A 27,758-nucleotide genomic window follows, 5' to 3' on the forward strand; every position below is an offset into this window, starting at 1 on the left:
ACCCGGAAGCTTATAAGAAATCCCGCTATGCCCTGGACTTCCTGACGGGCCGCCCCCAGGGGGTAAGGGTGGGTAACAACACATCCGCCACGCTGATCCTCAACACGGGGACCCCTCAGGAGTGCGTGCTCAGTCCTCTCCTGTACTCCCTGTTCACTCACGACTGCATGGCCAGGCATGACTCACCACCTGGGGTCAGTCCGTCAGGAAGTCCAGGATCCAGTTACAGAGGGAGGTGTTTAGTCCTGAGGTCCTAAGCTTGGTGATGAGCTTGGAGGGGACAATGGTGTTGAAAGCTGAGCTGTTGTCAATAAACAACATTCTCATGTAGGTATTCCTCTTATCTTGGTGGGTGAGGGCAGTATGGAGTGCAATTGAGATTGCGTTGTTTATGGATATGTTGGGGCAGTATGAAAATTAGAGTAGGTCTAGGGGTATCTGCGATGATGGAGTTGTGTGCTATAACCAGCCTCTCAAAGCACTTCATGATTACAGATGTAAGTGCTACAGGGCGTTAGTCATTGTGGCATGAATGCTTAGAGTTCTTGGGAACAGAATTGATGTTGGTTATCTTAAAACGTGGGGATTACCGACTGGGACAAGGAGACATTGAAAATTACAGCGAATATGCCTGCCAGCTGTTCTGCGCATACTCTGAGAACGCTCCATGGAATACCTTCGGGTCCGCAGCCTTGCAGGTGTTGACCTGATTAACCTTTCTGGGATATGTGGGACGGTAGCGTCCCACCTCGCCAACAGCCAGTGAGAGTGCAGGGCGTCAAATTCAAAACAACAAAAATCTCATAATTAAAATTCCTCAAGCATACAAGTATTTTACACAATTTTAAAGATAATATTCTCGTTAATCCAGCCACAGTGTGTGATTTCAAAAAATGCTTTACAGCGAAAGCACCACAACCGATTATGTTAGGTCACCACCAACTCACAGAAAAACACAGCCATTTTTCCAGCCAAAGAGAGGAGTCACAAAAAGCACAAATAGAGATAAAATGAATCACTAACCTTTGATGATCTTCATCAAAGGACTTCATATTACACAATACATGTATGTTTTGTTCGATAAAATGCATATTTATATCAAAAAAATCCAATTTTACATTGGCCCGTTATGTTCAGTAGTTCTAAAACATGCGGTGATTGTGCAGAGAGCCACATCAATTCACAGAAATACTAATCATAAATGTTGATAAATACAAGTGTTATACATGGAATTACTCCAATTTGCTTACCGCCCAAATAGGTCCACAGACGATGCAATCGCAACCACACTGCACACTGCCCTAACCCATCTGGACAAGAGGAATACCCATGTGAGAATGCTGTTCATCGACTACAGCTCGGCATTCAACACCATAGTACCCTCCAAGCTCGTCATCAAGCTCGAGACCCTGGGTCTCGACCCCGCCCTGTGCAACTGGGTACTGGACTTCCTGACGGGCCGCCCCCAGGTGGTGAGGGTAGGCAACAACATCTCCTCCCCGCTGATCCTCAACACTGGGGCCCCACAAGGGTGCGTTCTGAGCCCTCTCCTGTACTCCTTGTTCACCCGCGACTGCGTGGCCACGCACGCCTCCAACTCAATCATCAAGTTTGCGGACGACACAACAGTGGTAGGCTTGATTACCAACAACGACGAGACGGCCTACAGGGAGGAGGTGAGGGCCCTCGGAGTGTGGTGCCAGGAAAATAACCTCACACTCAACGTCAACAAAACTAAGGAGATGATTGTGGACTTCAGGAAACAGCAGAGGGAACACCCCCCTATCCACATCGATGGAACAGTAGTGGAGAGGGTAGCAAGTTTTAAGTTCCTCGGCATACACATCACAGACAAACTGAATTGGTCCACTCACACAGACAGCATCGTGAAGAAGGCGCAGCAGCGCCTCTTCAACCTCAGGAGGCTGAAGAAATTTGGCTTGTCACCAAAAGCACTCACAAACTTCTACAGATGCACAATCGAGAGCATCCTGGCGGGCTGTATCACCGCCTGGTATGGCAACTGCACCGCCCTCAACCGTAAGGCTCTCCAGAGGGTAGTGAGGTCTGCACAACGCATCACCGGGGGCAAACTACCTGCCCTCCAGGACACCTACACCACCCGATGTCACAGGAAGGCCATAAAGATCATCAAGGACATCAACCACCCGAGCCACTGCCTGTTCACCCCGCTATCATCCAGAAGGCGAGGTCAGTACAGGTGCATCAAAGCTGGGACCGAGAGACTGAAAAACAGCTTCTATCTCAAGGCCATCAGACTGTTAAACAGCCACCACTAACACTGAGTGGCTGCTGCCAACACACTGACACTGACTCAACTCCAGCCACTTTAATAATGGGAATTGATGGAAAATGATGTAAATATATCACTAGCCACTTTAAACAATGCTACCTTATATAATGTTACTTACCCTACATTATTCATCTCATATGCATACGTATTTACTGTACTCTATATCATCGACTGTATCCTTATGTAATACATGTATCACTAGCCACTTTAAACTATGCCACTTTGTTTACATACTCATCTCATTTGTACTTACTGTACTCGATACCATCTACTGTATCTTGCCTATGCTGCTCTGTACCATCACTCATTCATATATCCTTATGTACATATTCTTTATCCCCTTACACTGTGTACAAGACAGTAGTTTTGGAATTGTTAGTTAGATTACTTGTTATTACTGCATTGTCGGAACTAGAAGCACAAGCATTTCGCTGCACTCGCATTAACATCTGCTAACCATGTGTATGTGACAAATAAAATTTGATTTGATTTGATTTGATTTGAATTAGAGATATACTTCTCCTTAATGCAACCGCTGTGTCAGATTTCAAAAAAACTTTACGGAAAAAGCAAACCATGCAATAATCTGAGTACAGCGTTCAGACAACAAAGCAGCCAAAAGATATGCGTCATATTGTGTAGTCAACATTAGTCAGAAATAGCATTCTAAATATTCACTTACCTTTGATGATTTAAAAAAAAAAATATATTATTATTTTTTTTTTACATTTTACCCCTTTTTCTCCCCAATTTCGTGGTATTAGCTTGTAGTAGCTACTATCTTGTCTCATCGCTACAACTCCCATACGGGCTCGGGAGAGACGAAGGTTGAAAGTCATGCGTCCTCCGATACACAACCCAACCAGCCGCACTGCTTCAGCGCGCATCCAACCGCACCAATGTGTCGGAGGAAACACCGTGCACCTGGCAACCTTGGTTAGCGTGCACTGCGCCCGGCCCGCCACAGGAGTCTGGCCCATTGGCGGATGTTGAACAGTCGGCTGGCCACTTCCCTTCCACCGACAGGGTGGTCAAAGTCTCGTTGCAGCTCGGTAGTGAAGGCTTATATGGAGCTGCAGGATGGTGGCTGCTGTTCCCACACCGCCGTTGCCCACACCAGGGCCTTGCCCGAGAGTAGAAAAATTATGTAGGCTAGCATGGCCCGATCGGTGTGGAATGAGGAGGACTGTAGCTCGAACACCAGACAGCACTGGGTGAGAAACTCCTTGCCTCCTCCCGGGTGGCCGTCTGATAAGGGAATTATATGCTTAAAGGTAACGATTATCGCGCCCAGGCTCTGTCGTAACCGGCCGCGACCGGGAGGTCCGTGGGGCGACGCACAATTGGCCTAGCGTCGCCCGGGTTAGGGAGGGCTTGGTCGGTAGGGGTGTCCTTGTCTCATCGCGCACCAGCGACTCCTGTGGCGTGCTGGGCGCAGTGTACGCTAGCCAAGGTGGCCAGGTGCACGGTGTTTCCTCCGGCGCATTGGTGCGGCTGGCTTCCGGGTTGGATGTGCGCTGTGTTAAAGAAGCAGCGGCTTGGTTGGTTGTGTATCGGAGGACGCATGACTTTCAACCTTCGTCTCTCCCGAGCCCGTACGGGAGTTGTAGCGATGAGACAAGATAGTAGCTACTACAACAATTGGATACTACGAAAATTGGGGAGAAAAAGGGGTAACAATTCAAAAAAAATAAAAAAAAGAAAAGAAAAGAAAAAAAAAGGTAACGATTAAAATATTCCACCCTGAAACCATATAATTGTAAAAAATTTATTAGAATCATAAAACTATAATCTGATGATGGGTGTAGTTTTAGTCAGAATTAGAACAAGGACCTTTTTCTCCTTGTTCGTATGTAAGCAGGCTGCAAGTGTGAAACAAATGATAAGAAGAGCAAGTTGTACTACTGTGTTCCTTACAGGACATTCTGTCCCCACCTGTGGAGTGGAGAAACTGTTAGGTTTGCAGAAGATTATGAAACATGTTGCAGATGAAAGAAACAATGTATCTGTGTAGTGGAAAAACACTGACTGTCTGAGCAAGGCATGGCTTAAGATTTGAACTTGTTTGTGTGTGTGTTATAAAGACTGTTTGCATTCTTGACTTTAGAGCGCTCTCGTGAATAAACTGTACTAACCTTTTGCATAAACTGAGTCTTTGAGGATTATTATTAAACACAGGGTCTTACAAATCAAAGGGATTGGGCAAAGTTTGATTGTTAGTTATTATCATTGTGATTGAAAATTCTCGTGACAGCTTGGTCCTTCGAAGCCGGATTTCAATACCTGTTTTCTGTCGTCCCATGGGAGCGCCGAAAATCAAATCAAATCAAATGTATTTATATAGCCTTTCGTACATCAGCTGATATCTCAAAGTGCTGTACAGAAACCCAGCCTAAAACCCCAAACAGCAAGCAATGCAGGAGTAGAAGCACGGTGGCTAGGTAAAACTAGGCTATGAGGGGTGGCCAGTCCTCTTCTTGCTGTGCCGTGTGGAGATGATAACAGAACATGGCCAAGATGTTCAAATGTTCACAAATGACCAGCATGGTCAAATAATAATAATCACAGTAGTTGTCGAGGGTGCAGCAAGTCAGCACCTCAGGAGTAAATGTCAGTTGGCTGCACGGATGGATCTAAGATCTGTAAGTTAAAGACCTGACCTCTGGAAATTGAGGTTCCATTTCAGGCCGGTGGCAAACTGGTACGCGACAGAAAGCGGTGACGAAATCCAACCAACATTGAAACCTCAGCTGCAAAAAATAAGGTCAGTGCTTTTTATTCACGAATATATATTGGATAATATCTGTTTGATTGCATTAAATGAGGTAAAGGATTTTAAGGGAATGCAGGAATTTAACCAAAGATGAGTAAAGCATTTTAATGTATTCTGGGTGTTAGACGCTAAAATATCCGGAGGAGTTTATATCTGGTGACCTGTCTTCAGAATTTTGTGTGGAGAAAATTGTTTTAAAGGGAACCAAGTATTCTGTGCAAATGGAAGATAGGAATCGGGGTATAAATTCAAATAGGAGGAGGGGGGTCCGGAATGATTCCAAGATATCTGTGGCCACTACCAATATAAACTATATATAATCTAAATGTTGAGACCTTAAACGTAAAATTGGTTGAAAGGCAAAATATAATAATATAATTATGAGAGAGGAGGCATAATTATATTAATATAGGTTGCCTGTCTAAATACACTTAGGAGGGGATGGTCAGATCTTTAGGAGGCGCCCATCTAGGTCTGATTGAGGTGAGGTGAGGTAGGAGATATTAACGTGTCAAAATCACAAGGAACAACAAAAAAAATAGGCTGTTAACTAGGACTTTACAAACCCTGGGATATAGCTTATAAGTTGTATACGTCTGAGACCTAATGTCGATCGAAAGACAGCTCTATAGATAAAGTTTCAAGAAAGGAAAAAGCACACACATAGGAGGGACATACATACAGATCAATTGTGAGACACATAGATTGTGAGAAGAGATCAGAGTTTTAAAAGCACACACATAGAATAAGAAGATAATTATTTGCATGTGAGAAATATATATTAATCAGTGAAAAGTCACAAGGAACAACAAAGAATAAGTAGAACTTATGGTTGTATACGTGTGAGATAAAAATAATATATCAGGATTCATACAAATAATGATTCTAAAATTCTAGGAAAGATTAACGGGAGGTATTTATCAACATAGGTTAAGGATAATAACGGTAGAAAGCACACACACATAGAAGGTAAAAAGCACATACACATAGATTGTGAGAAGAAGCAGAATAAGAAGGAAAGGTAATTGAATAACATGGGTGGTAAATCCTCAAAGGAGGTACAATAATTAACCGGGGATGAGAGGTACATCTAATGCCCAAAATGGAGAAAGAAGTACAACTTTGAGAGACGTCTAGATGTAGAACAATTTGAATTAATGATAAAGTAGATACATAGGACATGTGTAGATAGACAAGGGAAACAGCGGGTTGAGGGTTAGATACCTGGCTGTCTGAAGCCCGGAAAAAAGAAGGTAATAAGGCAAGTGTAGAGAAAGGGTGTATTGAGAATAGGAGTCGTATTTAAATAACTGAATCACAGAAGAGACAGTTACCTAAATCTAATGCAGATAGGTAATGGCGATAGAGTTGTGTCCACCGAAATGTTTTTATTCTAAAGGGTTGACTGAAGTATGTTATAAATTTGGCGATTTACATGTTACTTTTAAGTCTTGGACATTTCGTAAGTGTGAAGCCGAAAGAGAAGAGAAAGTTGAAAAGTTTGGTTTTACGATAGAGGTAAGGCAGAACGTTGTTTGAGTAGGGGTTATATTTTCGCCTACTGGTAAGAATAGGTGAGTTAGTTGTGCTCGCTGGGCTATATTTGGCTGTAAGGGATTCAGGTCTGAATAGTTTAATCGTAAAAGTTTTGTGATAGTTTCTGATTATGAGTTAATTTTATTTTACAGGGACAGTGCACATTAATCACAGTTGTGTGTGTCTAATGGCAGGGGATCCCTATCAAGCACTTTGAGAGCCTGTTTGAAGACAGACAATGGGTTTTAATGTTGTAAAGCAAGCTTGGGCCAAATTAGTCAAGTAATATGTAAATTAGGGGAACTTCATAGATTTGAAGTACAGTATTGTATCCAAGGGTAGTGAATGTTCAATTAAGTACCAATTACCATTGAGGAAGTTTAAAACTAATGATTGGAGGGAGTACAATGCAATTATTATTATTATTAGGTTTTGTTTGTAGTCAATGTTTGGGTTTCTGAATTGGTGTAGTATAATGAAATGCTGACCAAGTGGTTGTGTTTTTTTTTCTGGGAAAAGGAGTGCTTCATTGTCTCTCTTTGGAATGTTTTCTGGGGCTGTAAGATAGAGGCATATTTCTACCAAATTTAAGAAACCTGGAAATGTTTGTTGTTTTTAACCTAGGGGTTGCAAATACCCACACGCAAATAATAGTGTATTACTAGTAGTTTATATATTAAAAAAAAATACTATGTTTGGATTGGTATGTTCCAATTCCTTTGGGTTTGAGGAGTTTTCCATTTTTTCTATAACCACGATATCTTAAAGGGGTACACACACATATGGAATTTTCGAAGTTTTATTTTCTGAGTTTTAATTAAACAAGTGAATTATTTTGATAAAGGAATGTTCTGGGAACCTGGGATACAGGTTGCACTGCTAAGACCTTGATGGTTTGGGAGTAGCATGAGGAGAGAAGATAGAAGGGACACAGAATGGGTAGATAACAATTACTGAGTGGAGACCAGCATAGTTCAATTATAAACAGGATTAGATGGCAGAGTGTAAGGCTCTCCCAAGAAATGGGGGACATAAATAATATTGTGACAGACAGAAAAGACAGAATAAGAATAAAAGGGGAAGAGAATTTGGTTCACTTAGCTTTAGGATATTAATTTGTGGAAAGACTTTCTGCTCCATTTGTTTTAAAAATATGACAAGTTAGCAGGGCAGGCAGGTATTTCAGTTTTTATTTTAAGTGTATGTTTAGTAAATTCGCTAGGAAGAGATATGATGATTTTGTTGAAAGTAGTTGTTACCCTAACTAAAAGAGAAAACTTAGTTGGTTTCAGGAATGAAGGTGTTAGACACTGAACCATTACCTAGAAATTATTCTGCACAACGGGCCGAAATAGTAGCATTGACTAGAGCCTGCGAAATAAGAAAGGAGAAAAAGGTTACCATTTACACAGACAACACATATGCATTTAAAACCATACAAAGCAGCACAGATAAATCTTAAAAGTAGATAAGACACTTGACAGAGAATTGTTACAGGATAGCCAAGAACGAACGCCCCAGGGAGAATTGGACATGTGGAAAATGAAAGAGGCGATCCTACAAGATAATGTCAGACATAAGGCAAATTTACTAATCTTACCTAAGTCATTGTTTAGATATGCAGCAGTATTGACACATGGGCAGAGCCATGTGCCAACAGGAAGAAAGGATTGTAGAGCAGGTTAGGAAACACCAGGTGGTAGAGCAGGTTAGGAAACACCATGTGGTAGAGCAGGTTAGGAAACACTGCAGGTTAGGAAAGACTTAGTGGCCTAGAAGATAACTACTTTAAAAAATTACAATTGTAGAATATCCATTCCAACATTTGGAAATGGACTTCATTGAACTATTCCCGAAGTGAAGGGAAGAAGGGGTGTTTAACAATAATAGATAAGTATAGCAAATGGGTAGAAGCGTTCCGAACTTACTTGGCGGACACGATTATGGTAGCTAAAATATTAGGTCAAGACATTATCCCTAGAGTTGGTTTACTAGGATCTATTTCTTTAAATAATGGATGACATTTTAGCTAATCAGGTAGAACAAATATAATGCCAGAGTTAGGGACCAGAACAGGACAGGTAGACATAGAAGTTGAAGATATACTAGCAGAACACATGAGAAGACTGTTTGTTAACCAAACCCGTATGTCCAAGATTTTGTGTCCAACAGGTGAATTACAGGAGAAGGTGATTCACTCAATCCAACCAGGAGACTGGGTGTGGATCCAGTCCCTGAGGAGAAAAGACTGGAAGCAGCCCCGTTGGGAAGGCCCATACCAGGTTCTGTTAAACCACCAGCTTTGCCATTAGAATAGCTGAGAGAGTCACTTGGGTCCACGTTACCCACTGCAAAAGGGTATGTACACATACAAGCACTGCTGCTCACACACAGAGTTAGGAGAAGAACCGAGTACCAACAGGGTCCAGGGGTCACCTCCTTAACGAAGATTCCTTATCCCGACCTTTCATCACTGTGTGTGCTCCTAGAGGCGTGAGTAAGGGGTGGTACCTAGCAGATCGACTAAGGGCAGGATAGGGTTGGCGGTTTTTGGGAAGACTAGGAACTCTGAGCTGCATCATAGTCTTGGTAACCTTTCTGATACATCCAGATCCACCACCTTCTGGTACTAATTATATGACGCCGTTGTCATTGATAAGAAGTAAAAGATAAACTATATAATACACTGATGAGTGACTTACAGAATAAGGAGTCAAAGAAGATCAAGAAGGTAAACATTAAACAATTCCCTAGGAAAGCAAATAACTTTACAGGGATTGGGTTGGCCAGATTGAAGTACTCGGCCAACCCACCTCGGTTCACTTTAACTCCTGATGAGTACCAGTGTTATAGATACAAGAATGGCACCGAGATTTTAATGGCTGAAAGTTAATCGTTAATGTGACTGACTTAGGTTTGGAAGTACAGGAGAAAATTCTTAACTTCTCTGAACAATTATCCGCCACCTCCCTCATGACCTGGTAAAATAGACTGACTCTCGATATGTTATTGGCAGAAAAGAGCGGGGTATGTAGAATGATTGGGGTTCATTGCTGTACGTTTATTTTTTAATAACACAGCTCCAGACGGATCAGTGACCAAGGCCCTGGCAAGTTTGACCACATTAGCTCATGAGTTAGCAGAGAACTCTGGGGTGGATACTTCCCTGACAGGGTGGTTCGATTAGCATGTTTGGGAAATGGAAAGATATCGTAAGTACTGTATTGTGGGCTGCTTTCACCTGTATGAGTGTGTTGGTGTTGTGTGGATGCTGTTTGGTCCCATGTGTGAGAGGTTTAATCACCAGAACTCTAGAGAGATCGATGACGCAACAGATGGTGAGATATGGACCGATTCCGAGCTCCGACCAGTGGGATGACAAATACAGGCGTCCAGGCCTAGGGAATGGCTCCGTTTCTTTTAACCACGAGGAGCCAATGTTAGATGAGACTATCTTCAATGTTTAGACAGACTGTTCCTTTAATGAAGATTATAATAAAAATCCTAAAAAGAAGAGTTATAATTAGATATAGGCCTAGAGCAGTCGATGATAAGAATCTGATGTAAATACATGTATTCGTTTTGTTTGATTTTGTGTAACATTTTTGATTCCATATGACGGTGGATGTATCAGTGTGTATTATTTAGTCATTAAGGGTGGATCGATAAGGGAATTCATATGCTTAAAGGTAATGATTAATATTCAGCAAAGAACAACAGAAAACACTTATTTTTATAGGGAAATCATAATTAGTAAATAGGACACACCTGACTTTCATTAATGTCTCTAGGACAGTCTCTGCCGCCCTCTGGTGACAGGTGGAACCATGACAGGTTTACAAATGCTGTTTTTGAATTAAAGAAAATTGTACCTACACACTGAAGAAGGCTGTAAAGCCTAAAAGTCTGTGTACATAGGCTTTACAGCCTTCTTCAGTGTGTAGGTACAATTTGATGCAGTCAAAAAAAAAAAAATTGAGGTGAGCTTTATGCAACATATTTTTATTGCGAACCCAATACACCTCTTTGTTTGTCTAATGAATAACATCACCATGCTCAAAGGGATATTCATTGTCTGCTTTTTTTATTCTTACCCATATAGGAATATTTGACCTTCTTTGCGAGGCATTGGAAAATATGCCTGGTCTTTGTGGTTGAATCTGTGTTTGAAATGTACTGCTGGACTGAGGGACCTTACATATAATTGTATATGTGGGGTACAGAGATGAGGTAGTCATTCAAAAATCATGTTAAATACTATTATTGCACACAGAGTGAATCCATGCAACGTATTATGTGTCTTGTTAAGCAAATGTTTACTCCTGAGCTTATTTAGCCTTGCCATAACAAAATGCAAGAGTTGAATAGCTATTGACTCAAGACATTTCAGCTTTTCATTTTAAATTGATTTACAAAAATGTCGAAAAACATCATTCAACTTTGACATTATGGGTTATTGTGTGTAGGCCAGTGATCCAAAAATCTAAATGTAATCCATTTTAAATTCAGGCTGTAACACAACGAAATGTGGAATAGTCAAGGGGTGTGAATACTTTTTGAAGGCACTGTATGTTAATATACAGTATGTTAATTGCATGCAAATAAAGGTTGCTTCTCTACCACACCCATAACAGAAGCACAATCATGGCCTCGGTTATGTAGGTGGAGGACTTCTGTGAGAGGTCGCTGTCACGCCTGAATTCGACCCTACGATGAAGACGTCAAGCAAAGCTCTTAAATCTTAACCATGCCAGCCCGCTATCAATTTCTATTCAGTTCAACTCGCCATAAATTCGGCGTCTGAACTGTGTATTAGACAGGTAAATTGCTGAACCTGGTGCAAGGGGTGGAAGATGCCAGAGGGACAGTTTTTACAAGCTGAAATTGCTAACTGAAGTGTTTCACAATAGCCCCACCCTAGCGCGAAACTAGCAGAAAATTGAAATGTTTATGACACAAACTTAGAGGCGAAGCCACGGCAGTACCCGGCTGGGCAGGGTGCCTGCTAGATTGATCAAGATGGCACCGACAGACAGCTCTACTTATGGCTCCACAAGCATTTCTTTACACCAGCAATAACATCTGCTAAATATGTGTATGTGACCAATAAAACTACACATTTTATTTTATCTGAACATTGACCACCCAGTCAGGCTGGCTTAAAATAAAATAAAAAATTAATTAAATTATTTTCATTTGTTTTTGTATTGTCTCCTGACTAATCAGAAATGTAGTTGCTGGGATCTAATTGGTTATATCACAATCATATGGTAACACCCCCCTATTTGAATATGTTGGTAACCGGTTTGAATTTATGAAATTGCTTGGTCAAAGGTTGACATGCAGAGCCACCATTACCATGTGACACTAGCTATGTTTCTATTAACTTCTCCATTGATATATTTTGTAAACTTTTCGAAAGTTCGCATTGAAAATAGATGCGACAATATCCTACTGCGGTGTGTTTTCATTTTAGTGATTAGGCCCAAGAAGCCAGTGTTCGGAGGATATATTGGCACAGCTGTTAGTTAGTCAAGGGCCAGAAAACCGTGCCAATATATCCTCCAAACACTGGATTCGAGGGCATTATCATTTCAATGGAGACGCACTGCATTTTCTATGCAAACTTTCTATACACGTACAAAATAAATCCCTGGACACGTTAATGGAAACTGGTGGCTCTGCATGTCAACCTTTGACCAACCTATTTCATCAATTCAAATGGGGGGGGGGGGGGGGTAGTGTTACTTTTGTACAACGGGTTACCAACGTATTCAAATAATGATTGACATATTTTTATTAAAATGTTATTTCACCCTTCCACAAAATAATGTCCCAACACAATCTAGGGTTGCTACCCAAGCCAGCTGATCGTTCATTCTATTGGTAAGGTTGCCAGAGATGCGACCCAATCGTGAAGTCTTTTTGTTCTATATCTAAGGACACAACCTAGAAGTTTGTTCTAAATATTCCGTTGCCATGCTGGCTGGCAATGTTCTTATCCCTTGCTTGCTAGCTAGCCAACTATGTCTAACACAGTCACATCAAACAGTGCAGCCAGAATAACAGCAAAGTAGCTGCATTTTGAGAATGGCTTTGCAATGTATAGAAGCTGTTTTACAGGCTCCTGACCAATTTTACTATATATACACTACCGTTCAAAAGATTGGGGTCACTTAGAAATATCCTTGTTTTTGAAAGAAGGGCGAGGGGCCTTCAGTATCTTGTGGAGTGTGAGGGGTACAGTCCAGAGGAAAGGTGCTGGGTTCCGGTCAAGGACGTGTTGGACCCTTCAATGCTGCAGGAGTTCCACCGTCTTCGTCCGGATCGGCCCACGCTTCGCCCTCCTGGTCGTCCCCGAGGCCGGTGTCGGTGCGCTGCTGGAGCCGCATCAAGGGGGGGTACTGTCACAACTTCCGCAGAAGTTTTTATTATTAAACTGCGCAGTTGTAACACAGTTTTTGCTCTCCTGCGCCTGACTTCTCTGCCAACAGGACACACCCCTTACACTAATCCAAGTTTATAATGTTAAAAGGCTAATTGATCATTGGAAAACCCTTTTGCAATTATGTTAGTACAGCTGAAAACTGTTGTGCCTATTAAAGAAGCAATAAAACTGGCCTTCTTTAAACTAGTTGAGTATCTGGAGCGTTAGCATCTGTGGGTTCGATTACAGGCTCAAAATGAAACTCGTCAGTCTATTCTTGTTCTGAGAAATGGAGGCTTTCCATGCGAGAAATTGTCAAGAAACTGAAGATCTCGTACTACGCTGTGTACTACTCCCTTCACAGAACAGCGCAAACTGGCTCTAACCAGAATAGGAAGACGAGTGGGAGGCCCCAGTGCACAACTGAGCAAGAGGACAAGTACATTTGACAAGTCTAGTTTGATAAACAGACGCCTCACAAGTCCAAATAATAACCGCAAAACACCAGTCTCAACGTCAACAGTGAAGAGGCGATTCCGGGATGCTGGCCTTCTAGGCAGAGTTCCTCTGTCTAGTGTCTATGTTTTTTTGCCGATCTTAATATTTTATTTTTATTGGCCAGTATGAGATAAGGCTTTTTCTTTGCAACTCTGCCTAGAAGGCCAGAATCCCGGAGTCGCCTCTTCACTGTTGACGTTGAGACTGGTGTTTTGCTTACAAGCAAAATCTCAAACAGGAAGTACCATTGACGCGCTCAACACAAAAGTGATATGTTGAAGCAGTTGCTAAGCTACAGGACTGTTTCGCTAGCACAGACTGGAATATGTTCCATTATTCATCCGATGGCATCAAGGAGTTTACCACATCAGTCACTTACTTCATTAATAAGTGCATTGATGATGTCTTCCCCACAGTGACCTTACATACATATCCCATGGATCCCATGGATTACAGGCAACATCTGTACTGAGCTAAAGGCTAGAGCTGCCGCTTTCGAGAAGTGGAACACTAATCCGGACCGCAAAAACGGCTACCTGGAGCTCGTCTGAGCGATTGGCTGGATATGCCTCACCCACTAGTAACTTATGCTGATTCACTAAGATCTGCCCACTATAGTGTTGTGCTGTCTGAACTTGATGTTGAAGCCCAATACTATACACTTTGTCATCACCACACACACACACGGACACATCTGATTCCAAATGTAGATATTATGTTCAATGGACGCACAACATTTCAAGATAGAAAACCAGCATGAGCCATTGAGATGGTCAATAACTTAAAATTCCTTGGGGTACACATCTCAGAGAAGCTGAAATGGTCTAATCACAAGGACACCATAGTGAAGAAGGCATGACAGTGACTCTTCAACCTCAGGATGGTGAAGAAATTTGGCCTGTCCCCAAGGGCACTCACAGAACTCTGGAGCTCTGTCAGAATGACCATCGGGTTCTTGGTCACCTCCTTCTCCCCCGATTTCTCAGTTTGGCCAGGCGGCCTGCTCTAGGAAGAGTCTTGGTGGTTCCAAATTTCTTCCATTTAAGAATGAAGGAGGCCCCTGTGTTCTTGGGGACCTTCAATACTGTAGAAATTTCCCCAGATCTGTGCCTCGACACAATCCTGTCTCAGGGCTCTATGGACAATTCCTTTGACCTAATGGCTTGGTTTTTGCTCTGACATGCACTGTCAACTGTGGGACAGGTGTGTGCCTTTCCAAATAATGTCCAATCAATTGAATTTATCACAGGTGACTACAATCAAGTAGTATAGCAAAGGGTCTGAATACTTATGTAAATAAGGTATTTCTGTTTTACTTTATTTGATCCATTTTAGAATAAGGCTGTAATGTAATAAAATTAGGAACAAGTCAAGGGGTCTGAATATTTTCCGAATGCACTTTTGTTCATTGTAGTTGCCTACACCTGTTTTAGACAAACCCCAACTGTTGCAAACCAAATGCTATTCTATAGATGGGTTGGCTGTAAATGTTACAAAAATTATGTGCAAGCATCGACTTGGCCGGAAGGTGTGCATTGTTATGATTCTGGTCAGATAGCTAGCAACAATGACAAGAAGCTGCCTTGTGGGGAATCGTAGGTGGCTCGTTTCGACAGTTGTAGCTTCTTATTAATACCATGTCTTGTTTTGAGGTGTTTTGACTGATGTCATGTCTATGCTATTATGGCTCAAATTCGCTAGCCAGCTCACTAACAACTGTAACGATGTATTTGAGAGACAACATGTGCTCTTTTTGCAAATGTATTTATGTTTTCAATAAACATTTGGAGACTAATTATAGTTCACATGTTGTCCACAGTCTAAGCCAACCCCATCTACCCCATAGTTGTGTACACTTCAGTTTTGTTGCTAAACAGTTTTGTTGCTAAACAACCAACAATCTATTAGCATGTGGAAATATTGTCTAGACATTTTTTTCCAGGGGGGATTAAGTTCATAAATTGACAGGCTGGGCTGTGGGACGGACAGTGGGTGCGCATTGATACATCTAATGGCACTGTTAACGAGTGGATAATTACCCGGATAATTTTTTGGTTTTTAATTTTTTTTTTACCACTTTTTCTCCCCAATTTCGTGGTATCCAGTAGCTACTATCTTGTCTCATCGCTACAACTCCCATACGGGCTCGGGAGAGACGAAGGTTGAAAGTCATGCGTCCTCCGATACACAACCCAACCCAACCAAGCCGCACTGCTTCTTAGCACAGCGCGCATCCAACCCGGAAGCCAGCTGCACCAATGTGTCATCATGCACCTGGCAACCTTGGTTAGCCCCCACTGCGCCCAGCCCGCCACAGGAGTCGCTGGTGCGTGATGAGACAAGGATATCCCTACCGGCCAAATCCTCCCTAACTCGGACGACGCTAGGCCAATTGTGCATCGCCCCACGGACCACCCGGTCGCGGCCGGTTACACAGTTGCACAGCTGTCTAAGGCACTGCATTTCTGTGCTAGAGGCGTCACTAAAGAGACCTTGGTTCGATCCCGGCTGTATCACAACCGGCCATGATCGGGGAGTCCCATAGGACGGCGCACAATTGGCCCAGCGTCGTTCTGGTTAGGGGAGGGTTTGGTCTGGGTTGACCGTCATTGTAAAATTATATTTTTTTCTTAACTGACTTGCGTAGTTAAATAAAGGTTAAATACAATTTTAAAAGTGTTTACATTACCCATTTAGGCAAAAAAAGCGGTTATGCCTTTCCACCTATCTTTCATGTATCGGGTAGCCCACGAAAACCAGCATTGGTAGAATGCAAGAATGTACTAATATTTGCCATATTCTAATAATTCACGTGCCAACGTATCACCAAAGTCCGTGCCATGATGAAATTTGCACTCCTAAAATAATTGGATTGTGAAACTTACATTCAGCCAACCAGAAAAGCAAGGCAAAGCAATTCAGGCATTCTTGAAAGTCGGGACAATCCTTGTCCTGCAAAGACATTTTTTTGTGGGGAAAATGTTGATATTGAAAGCAGTAGGCATTTAGAATAAACATTTCTGCACTCCTTCCTACAGGCGGTAAATCATTGGATCTAATTATTTTGATTCAATGCAATTCATTCTTTGAGGACTGAAACATAATTTATTTTTGCCTATTAATAAGCCTTTGTCAACTTCCCGCCTAGTTATTTTGCTCACAGCTCACTGTCAATTGCTCACTATCGCCCTATGTTTACATATTAGGTTATGGATTTCTTACAGAAACTGGGGCCGTGACATCCCATTAAGCGTTTACCGATGGCGACGTCTTTTTGACATCTTTTTTTGGTGCTGTCCAGACCAGCTGTCTTTTTTTTGTGCAGTCTGGACTGGCCTTGGTTTCAACGTCCAAGGACGTAGATTTTTGATTCGGTCCAGACTAACTCTAAAATGCACTTATATTTCAACGTCCGCAAAATACATATTTTTTGACATGTGGAAAAGGCACCTTTTCACCTATGATTCAGCACGCAAAATGCATAGGATGTCCATGTCTGGAAAATATGCCTAAAATGCGTCATTTTGCTTACTGGGAAACGTAATTTATTATAAAAACGTTTCCAAAATTTGACAAACGAAAAATCCACCCATGTAAAACAAAGAAATATGTTGTTGATCTTTCAAAAATGTATCCTATATCTGCCATTTCCATTATATTTGTTCTTTTTTTTTAATACATTGCTTTTGTGGAATATACCTGGGTCAGTGGTAACCTGCATATTGTTATATTTCCTTCCTCAAACATTTTAGTATTGATGTTATTTTGATTTTGTTCAATAAATGCACAGTTCAAACTCAATTTCAGGGACTCAAATGTGCTATTTAAATATAGGCCTACAGTTCAGTGGGTCAGACTATTTTGACACCGTGCCAGTAAATTGATTAGGACAGCTCTGGAATATTCTCTTGCTATTTCCGGGATTCTATCATCCTCAACCGACCTTCGTCTTTTTTCAAGTGATTTATGCAACACACGAGCTAGATTTCAACCAATCAATGCGTTGAGGGGTATAAACATTTTTACAACTGATCCTAGTGCTGGTTGATTCCTTACATGTGGCCATATAACGCATTCCGCATTGAACAATAGTGGTTAAATTCTGATTGTAGATCATTTTGACTGCTAGAACGTACTAGAAGTGCAGAATTTTACAGGCAGGTGAGAGAGGAGTTCTTGGAAGCTGATTGGTTCACAAGTTATCCGGAAGATACATGAACGCTTTCGCCGGCATCTTCTTTTCTCATTCATCGGGTAGAGGAGACTGAACAGTTTTCATACAGAATTGCCTACATCACATCCAGGTAATAAAAGGAAACATATTTTAATCTGTTATAGCCTACGTCATTGCCAGTTATAGGCATATGTAACGTGATGTATTTTTCCTACAATTGTTTATATATTCGCTTCGGTATCAGTGTGTCCTTATTAGATGTAATATACTTATTTGTCGATTAAGATCATTTATGTTAATATTGTTATGTTCACTGTAGGTCTATTCAACAATTCTACGAGACGACAGCCTTTGATGCCAGATTAGTCTGTAGAAAATGTTATAGCCTACCAGTGAAATGGCCGCAATTTTAATGCGCTTGGCTGCGGAGCCAGCTGTACTGCAGCACTCAGGGTTGTCCTTCAGGAGCCGGGTTGGGGAGGGTGTAAAGCACGTGCCTCCCCCTTCCCAGATGGTCAGGGATCATCCTAGATTAATCGCGTTGACGAACTATGCCAACCTGGGTGAAAGGGGAATGATGCCAAGGCAAGACATAACAGATAATAATATTAGGCTGAATGGTGGTGTGTTCACTGGTATTGAGAAGTTGTTCTATTAAATGGAGACCTATACGTGCGCCATTACACACAGTCTTTACCTACGGGCTTGTATGCCATTGGATATTACTCTTCCAACTGCCATCACAATTATATGAACCTTATGCTACATGGTGAATTCCTCCATGGAACTGCAGTAGCGGAGCTCTCGCAAACCTTTCTCTCCATAGAGTTTTCGGCGCCAGCTGCTGGCCACTTGTGAAGTACAATGCCGATGCTGTGTTTTAACGTTTTAGGAAAGTCAATCATCGCTTGCGAAAGTTTTTTTTGAAACGGATGGTCCTTCTTTCATATAAGCAAAACATAATATATCCTCCAGCAGATGAACTACACTTCCGCTACACTTCCTCCCAGTTACCCACAGGTGTTTGAGCATGCTAGATGGTTAAATACCTGTGTGTCGTCTGTCTTCCGTAAACAATCGCTGTAACATGGAGATATGGCTGTGTGGGAAGACAGCCTATGAAGTTGTAGTAATTACAAAAACAATATTGAAGTCATTTGTTTTATTAAAATTATTGCTGATATGAAATATATTTTCCGCAATTGACGCATGTTCATGTTTAGAGCACGCGTCAGGACTCTTAACAATAGTCCTCCAGGTAGAAGATGCCTTCATCAATAGGCGCTAACGGTAGTTAGTATCTATGAATAGGCTAACGGTTGCCTAGCCTTTACAATGGTCCGTTGGGAATCCCAAACCACCCCCTCGCTCGGAAGGTGTGGCTGATGAAACGGAGGGTGACTTCCAACGAGTGGCGATTGGATCAAGAAACCCATCAAATTTGGGACACACCTGACTTGAATGATACAGTTAATGTTCCACTTTTTAATAGTAAAACCAGCATGAAATTCAAATGAACAAATCCCCCCTGTCATTTTACAAGCTATAAACCTCAGTAACATTTAATTTGGGAAGTGTTTCATATTTTATTTAACTAGATAAGTCAGTTAATTACAAATCCTTATTTACAATGACGACCTACCCGGCCAAACCCGAACGACGCTGGGCCAATTGTGCACCGCCCTATGGGACTCCCAATCACGGCTGGATGTGATGCAGCCTGGATTCAAACCAGGTACTGCAGTGATACTACTTGCACTGAGATGCAGTGTCTTAGACCACTGCGCCACTCGGGAGCATCATTCATCAGTTACATGTGTCATGTCTCGAGATCAGACATGAACAAATGCACGTGACATAATTAGGCACGTCTCTCCGTTCTTTTTTATGAAACTCTAAATATATTGCAGTGCCTGTCGGGATAGCACTGAGGCTGCCTCTGATCGAATTGGCCAACTGAGTGTCTAATTAGCCCCTACACCCTCAATAATTTTCACTCCCTCAACTTTGGGACGCTTGTGCAAATGGCGGCGGTGAACGCGCAGGTGGGGAGGCGAAGTGGGTGAATTGGGATTCAGCCTGGCAGGGCATTTTGCCCTGCCTAAGATGTCTGTCTGGCCCATCCAATGCCAGCGCAGGTATGACACTGAATGCCTATTACTTTTCCTCGAACAGGATTAGTCACCATTCTTAGGAATTGAATGAGTCAGCGTATTTCCCCATATAGGAAGTTGCTCTATGATCTTTGGTGTGACTCATAATCCACACTCCAAGTCTCATACTTTACCTTGAGTGATCATGACTGCCACCTATTGATAAGACTTCTCAGCATTACATATTTATTTATCTCGTCACAGTAACCATGTCTAAGGGAACAGCGGTCGGCATCGATCTCGGGACCACCTACTCCTGCGTGGGTGTGTTCCAGCATGGCAAGGTTGAAATCATTGCCAACGACCAGGGCAACAGGACCACTCCAAGCTACGTTGCCTTCACTGACTCTGAGAGGCTCATTGGTGATGCTGCTAAGAATCAGGTTGCCATGAACCCCTGCAACACAGTTTTTGGTAAGTTTGTTCTGCTAGATGTCATTGAAGGTGTGTGTTTTAATGATGGTTAAATTTGACGATATAACTTGGTTCACATAGTTTCAGTTGATTCCTGACATTTGTTGTTTCCACTAGAGGTTTTATAACCAAACATGGTTCTAGTATCTTCCTTGGATGTCTGAGTGAGAAACCAAAGGTCAGTTGGTATGATTGGAGTATGTCTAATGCAATCATTAAGACTTTTATTTGTGTATTCCAGATGCTAAGCGTTTGATTGGCAGAAGGTTTGAGGATACCGTGGTTCAATCCGACATGAAGCACTGGCCTTTCAACGTCATCAGTGACAGCGGACGCCCCAAAGTGGAGGTTGAATACAAAGGCGAGACCAAGAGCTTCTACCCTGAGGAAATCTCCTCCATGGTGTTGGTCAAGATGAAGGAGATTGCAGAGGCCTACCTCGGGAAGGTGAGTTTGAAATGCATTGCCCACTGGGCACAAACTGGTTGAATCAACATTGTTTCAATGTAATTTGTCAATGTATTGTGATGTGGAAACTTCAAATCCAATGTATTAAGTCATCAACTGTTTTGATGGTGAAATTTCAACCACAGGATTATGGTAACCAATTTTCAAATAGACAAACCTTGTATAAAATATGTTGCATTTGTACCTTTGAGAAAATGGCGCCGGTAGAGAGGGCAGCCATGCTTCTAGCCCCTAGGCAACTTTGCAGTATAATTTGTTTATTTCTTACATTAGACCAGAATTGTTATTACATATAGCCAGGATTATTTATTTTTTTTAACTCAAGCATTTTGCTACAATAACATGTATGTGATCAATAAAATTTGATTTGAAATAATCTCAGATTTTCTACATTTTATTCACAATCAGAAAAAAACAGGCTGGGCAGCACCTCCTACTGGCGAGTTAATCTATCTACAGCTATCCATTTGGTCTCCCATCTAGGGTTTTAACCAAGCAACCCTTTGGTAGTAATTGTCTGTGACAATTATCAATGTGCTATCGTGAGATTTGGGATTTCCCTTAACTAAATGGATGTACTGTTGCTGTCCAAGTCATTCTAAACGGTAGATTTAACAAAGCAAATGTAGCGTAACCATACTTTCATTAATGATATGTATACTATTTAGGCCTATATAGCATTTGCAAAGTCATCAACAGCTACTGATTTAAATTCAACCCAGGGTTCAACAAAAAAAATAGACAATACATATTAGGGCTGGCAATTGCCAGGGATCTCGCATTTGCATTGCGATTCGATGTTCTGAACATATTGCTCACCATATGTCTTCTGCAGAGGGACGAGCGCGCCATGAGTTTTGCTGGAAATAAGTGCTGAAATCATGCTCCCAGTTAACCTTGATTGAGAACAAGTTATGAATGGAACTACTGGAGTTTGTCTAGCCGAACCTAGCGTATCATTAGCACAATACTATCTCTTAAAGAATATGCTGATATGTAACTGTATATCTATCTCTCAGCAAAAAAATAAATGTCCCTTTTTCAGGACTCTGTCTTTCAAAGATAATTATTAAAAATCCATAACTTCATTGTAAAGGGTTTAAACACTGTTTCCCATGCTTGGTCAATGAACCATAAACGATTAATGAACATGCACCTGTGGAATGGTCATTAAGACACTAACAGCTTACAGACAGTAGGCAATTAAGGTTACAGTTATGAAAACTTAGGACACTAAAGAGGCCTTTCTACTGACGATGGGGGGGAGATGCCCAGGGTCCCTGCTCATCTGCGTGAAAGTCCTTTAGGCATGCCGCAAGGAGGCATGAGGACTGCATATGTGGCCAGGGCAATAAATGGCAATGTCCGTTCTGTGAGACGACGGCGCTACAGGATGGACAGCTGATCATCCTCGCAGTGGCAGACCACGTAACATCTGCACAGGACCGGTACATCCGAACATCACACCTGCGGGACAGGTACAGGATGGCAACTGCCTGAGTTACACCTGGAACGCACAATCCCTCATCAGTGCTCAGACTGTCCGCAATAGGCTGAGAGAGGCTGGACTGCGGGCTTGTAGGCCTGTTGTAAGGCAGGTCCTCACCAGACATCACCGGCAACAACGTCACCTATGGGCACAAATCCACCGTTGCTTGACCAGACAGGACTGGCAAAAAGTGCTCTTCACTGACGAGTCGCGGTTTTGTCTCACCAGGGGTGATGGTCGGATTTGCGTTTATCAATGAAAGAATGAGCATTACACTGAGGCCTGTACTCTGGAGCGGGATTGATTGAGGTGGAGGGTCCGTCATGGTCTGGGGCGGTGTGTCACAACATCACCCGGGCTGAGCTTGTTGTCATTGCAGGCAATCCCAATGCTGTGCATTACAGGGAAGACATCCTCCTTCCTCATGTGGTACCCTTCCTGCAGGCTCATCCTGACCAGACCCTCCAGCATGACAATGCCACCAGGCATATTGAGCGCTCTGCCTGATTTCCTGCAAGACCCGGAATGTCAGTGTCCTGCCATGGCCAGTGACGAGCCCGGCTCTGAACGTCTGGGACTTGTTGGCTCGGAGGGTTATGCTCAAGGCCATTCTGTGTCCGGGAACCTGCAGGTGCCTTTGTGGGGGTATGACATCTTACAGCAATAAATGGCAAATCTGGTGCAGTCCATGAGATGCACTACAGTACTTAATGCAGCCCCCCCCCCCACCCCTTGTTCAGGGGAAACAAAAACATTTCTGCGTAACTTGTTCAGTTTGTCTCAATTGTTGAATCTTGTTATGTTCATGCAAATATTTACACGTTACGTTTTCTGAAAATAAATGCAGTTGACAATGAGGAAGTTATCTTATTTTTTAGCTTTTTTTTTTGTCTTGACCCACTGGGTGCATTTTGGCACATTCATCCTGACCGAGCTGGTGTAACTGAGTCAGGTTTGTAGGCCTCCTTGCTCGCACTTTTTTTTTCTTCCAGTTCTGCCCACATGTTCTATAGGATCTTTAAGGTCCTTTGCTGTTGTTCTGGGATTGATTCGCACTAAAGTATTTTCATCTTTAGGAGTGGTATGACAGCTGCGTGGTCCCATGGTGTTTATACTTGCTTTCTATTGTTTGTACAGATGAAAGTGGTACCTTCAGGTGTTTGTAAATTGCTCCCAAGGATGAACCAGACTTGTGGAGGTCTACAAAAAAATATTCTGATGTCTTGGATGATTTCTTTAGATTTTTTTCCCCCCATGCTGTCAAGCAAAGAGGCACTGAGTTTGTAGGTAGGCCTTGAAATACTTCCACAGGTACACCTCCAATTGACTCAAATGATGTCAATTAGCCTATCAGAAGCTTCTAAAGCCATGACATTTTCTGGAATTTTCCAAGCTGTAAAGGCACAGTCAACTTAGTGTATGTAAACTTCTGACCCACTGGAATTGGTGATACAGTGAAATGATCTGTCTAAACAATTGTGCATGAAAAGTAATTTTTCCAACAAGGTAGATGTCCTAACAGACTTGCCAAAACTATAGTTTGTTAACAAGAGATTTGTGGAGCGGTTAAACAAGTTTTAATGACTCCAACCTAGGTGTATGTAAACATCCGACTTCAACTGTGTGTGTGTGTGTGTGTGTGTGTATATATATATATATATTTTCACTAATGCGTATCGTCCTAGGGTTTCAAGCGTTGGTTCACTTCTAATTTAGTCATGGTAACTTGTTGGATTTTCGTCTCCATCTCAACCAAAAAGATAAAGAATATGACTAAATCTACCTTTTTTAAATGCACTTTAAATACAGTAGTTTGATTTAGTCCTATTCCTTATTTTTGATTGAGACGTGAATCCAACATCTCAATTATACATTTGTTGACAAACTGGAATTAAGCCAGACTGTCAGTGGCACAAAAGATACATCTCCTTCAAATGTTGATATTTTTTGCTTTGACAACCAAACTCAATTCAATATAACTTTTGAATCCAGTAAAGGGCCTATTAACAGAAGTTACGTCTATTTTACAAACTAATATAACAGTATTTATTCAACCTTAAATGAGTAACCCATCCATGGCCACATTTTGAGGCTACTAACTATAAATGTCTTGTGTAATCATAAAAAGTGTGGAAAGGTTGGTGAATCTTCACAATCGCTATAATAATCTGCGCAGAATCTAGATCAGCATTGATGACTCGCAATCCAGGTCATTTGGTTGTGCTATTATATGAAGCACATTTTATTCCCATTTGAACTTTTAAATGGTTGAATGTGCAGTGATGACACATTTAGATGACAACTTAACCAGAAATTAGACACTTTTTGTTGCAATTTGGTTACGCTTTAAGACCTTACACATGGTTAGATGGTTGAAAGCATAGTGATAACACATTGGGAATTCAAACTTCTGGCTGTCCTTTTTGAGTGGGTGAAAAGGTTGAAATCAAATTGATCTCATCCAAAAATGTTCCACTTTGAAATTGTGGTGTGCCCAGTGGGTTCAGTCTATTTCAGGGTAATATTGACAATAAGTCTATTCATTCCCACCCTTTCTCCCCCCCATCTTTCTTTGTAGACTGTATCAAACGCGGTTGTAACAGTTCCAGCTTACTTCAATGACTCTCAGCGCCAAGCAACCAAAGATGCTGGAACAATCTCTGGTCTGAACGTTTTGCGAATCATCAATGAGCCAACTGCTGCCGCTATTGCTTATGGCTTGGACAAGAAGGTGAGACCCATATCTTTGAGGTTAAGTTATGTTTTATTGAAATTGTAATGATCCTTTAAAGATAATTTGTTCATTTCAATTAGTTGATAGCACATTAAATCTAGTTTGTCCCTATGGTTAAGTTTATGCCTGCCATTCATAGTTTCCACCAGAGGTTGTAAAACCAAAGATGGCCCAACACCTTCCTGGATGTCGGAGTGAATACATCAGCTAGGGTCGATTTTGATGGCGGTTAATTCAGGAAGTGATAAAAAAAATAAAAAAAATAGTTTAAACTCAATTGAATAACTTTTGAAATAAAAAGATTCTACTCAATTTTTTGAGAAATCAATGAAAATAGATGCCTTTTTTTGTGTTAAATTTCAGTTTTAATTGACCCCAGCCCTGGAATGCATAGCCATTTGTCATTTGGTTTCTAGTTTGTTTTTATAAGTGCAAATACTGAATGTTCTCTTCTGTTTCAGGTTGGTGCTGAAAGGAATGTTCTTATCTTTGATCTGGGTGGCGGCACCTTTGACGTGTCCATCTTGACCATCGAGGATGGCATCTTTGAGGTCAAGTCCACTGCTGGAGACACTCATCTGGGTGGAGAAGACTTTGACAACCGCATGGTCAACCACTTCATCGCGGAGTTCAAACGCAAGTACAAGAAAGACATCAGCGACAACAAGAGGGCTGTTCGCCGTCTCCGCACCGCATGTGAGAGGGCAAAGCGCACCCTGTCCTCCAGCACCCAGGCCAGCATCGAGATCGACTCTTTGTACGAGGGAATCGACTTCTACACCTCCATCACCAGGGCTCGCTTTGAGGAGCTCAATGCAGACCTTTTCCGTGGCACCCTTGACCCAGTGGAGAAATCCCTCCGCGACGCCAAGATGGACAAAGCCCAGGTACACGACATCGTCCTGGTCGGAGGCTCCACTCGTATCCCCAAGATCCAGAAACTGCTCCAAGATTTCTTCAACGGCAAAGAGCTCAACAAAAGCATCAACCCCGACGAAGCTGTGGCCTATGGCGCAGGTGAATCACTGATAATCTTGTTTGCTCTGTGGCCAATGGGCTTCTATAATGAGCCTTAAATCAATAGTTTCGCTGTGATGAAGTTTAATCCTGCCATTCGTAGTTTCCACCAGAGGTCGAAAGACCAAAGATGGCCCAATACCTTCCTTGGATGTCTGAGCGACAATGGCACTGTGCGTCTACAGTAATGTTTTTCCATGTGTCTAACCTCCCATTCTCATTTTCAGCTGTCCAGGCAGCCATACTCTCAGGTGACAAGTCTGAGAATGTCCAGGACCTGCTTTTGCTGGACGTCACACCCCTGTCCCTGGGTATTGAGACCGCTGGCGGTGTCATGACCGTCTTGATCAAACGTAACACCACCATCCCAACCAAGCAGACTCAGACCTTCACCACCTACTCAGACAACCAGCCTGGTGTGCTCATTCAGGTGAGGGGGGGGCCTGCAAGAAATGTCAATTTCAGGGCAATGTTTCCTCATTCCTTTGGCCACTATCTGATGCCGTTTACTCCTGCTATTTGTTGTTTCCGCCAGCGGTTGAAAGACCAAAGATTGCCCAATACATTCCTTGGATGTCTTGAGCGGCTTTTAGTGAAATGTACTTCTCATTTGAAGACATGTATGTTTTGCTAATATTGACTGTATCCTCCAGGTGTATGAGGGTGAGAGGGCCATGACCAAGGATAACAACCTGTTGGGCAAGTTTGAGCTGACTGGAATCCCCCCTGCACCTCGCGGTGTTCCTCAGATTGAGGTCACCTTCGACATTGACGCTAATGGCATCCTCAATGTCTCTGCCGTTGATAAGAGCACTGGCAAGGAGAATAAGATCACCATCACCAACGACAAAGGTAAACAACAGCATATGTGACCAAAGTGAAATTTGATTACAATATGCACACTTGTATAGTGTATGATCCTTAACTTAACCCTTCAAAAAATGTCTACCCAGGTCGCCTGAGCAAGGAGGACATTGAGCGCATGGTCCAGGAGGCTGAGAAGTACAAGTGTGAGGATGATGTGCAGCGTGACAAGGTCTCGTCTAAGAACTCACTAGAGTCTTACTCTTTCAACATGAAATCTACCGTGGAGGATGAGAAACTGCAGGGCAAGATCAGCGACGAGGACAAGACTAAGATTCTGGACAAGTGCAATGAGATCATTGCCTGGCTGGATAAGAACCAGGTACAGTATATTGATGTGCCCATCATTATTTTAAAACCAAGTTATTACCATAACGTGACAAGAAGGGAAATCAATTAATCTTAATCTGTGTATTTGTTTCAGACTGCGGAGAAGGAAGAGTATGAGCACCAGCAACAGGAGCTGGAGAAGGTGTGCAACCCCATCATCACCAAGCTGTACCAGAGTGCCGGTGGTATGACAGGCGGTATGCCCGGAGGAATGCCTGGAGGCTTCCCAGGTGCTGGTGGTGCCGGTGCTGCTCCTGGAGGTGGTGGATCCTCAGGCCCCACCATTGAGGAAGTCGATTAAACCCAATGTCATTATCCTGTAAACACAAAGCACATAACCCCAGTGGCCCAATCTGTAAAGCCAAGGCTGGTCAGTAATTTGAATTGATAATAGCTGCTATGTATGTTTTAGATACTTGAAGATGTACACTGTCCAAGACAGTGAGATTTTAAGGAACAAAAGTTTGTCTACATTTTGAGTCCTGGAGAATAAATTATTTGTCATTGGCCTTGACTTTTTTTTACATTTGTTTTCACACCCAATTCCTCAATTCAATGAAGGGAAAT

General features: G+C 42.2%; 1 protein-coding gene and 1 non-coding gene across 2 annotated transcripts; both read left to right on the forward strand.

The window, feature by feature from the left end:
- The first annotated feature begins 17,798 nt into the window (after positions 1-17,798).
- On the forward strand, positions 17,799-27,698 carry LOC139423223 (heat shock cognate 70 kDa protein-like). Its single transcript, XM_071174988.1, has 9 exons — positions 17,799-17,852; positions 20,080-20,289; positions 20,531-20,736; positions 24,825-24,977; positions 25,442-25,997; positions 26,225-26,427; positions 26,651-26,849; positions 26,951-27,183; positions 27,286-27,698. The coding sequence occupies exons 2-9, from the start codon at positions 20,085-20,087 to the stop codon at positions 27,490-27,492; spliced, it is 1,962 nt and encodes a 653-aa protein (XP_071031089.1). The 5' UTR covers positions 17,799-17,852; positions 20,080-20,084; the 3' UTR covers positions 27,493-27,698.
- LOC139423274 (small nucleolar RNA SNORD14) lies at positions 26,067-26,160 on the forward strand. Its single transcript, XR_011635825.1, has one exon. It is a non-coding gene; the product is annotated as a small nucleolar RNA SNORD14 (small nucleolar RNA).
- Positions 27,699-27,758: the final 60 nt, after the last annotated feature.

The sequence above is a fragment of the Oncorhynchus clarkii genome, chromosome 12 (assembly GCF_045791955.1).
Source record: "Oncorhynchus clarkii lewisi isolate Uvic-CL-2024 chromosome 12, UVic_Ocla_1.0, whole genome shotgun sequence".
NCBI lineage: Eukaryota > Metazoa > Chordata > Actinopteri > Salmoniformes > Salmonidae > Oncorhynchus > Oncorhynchus clarkii.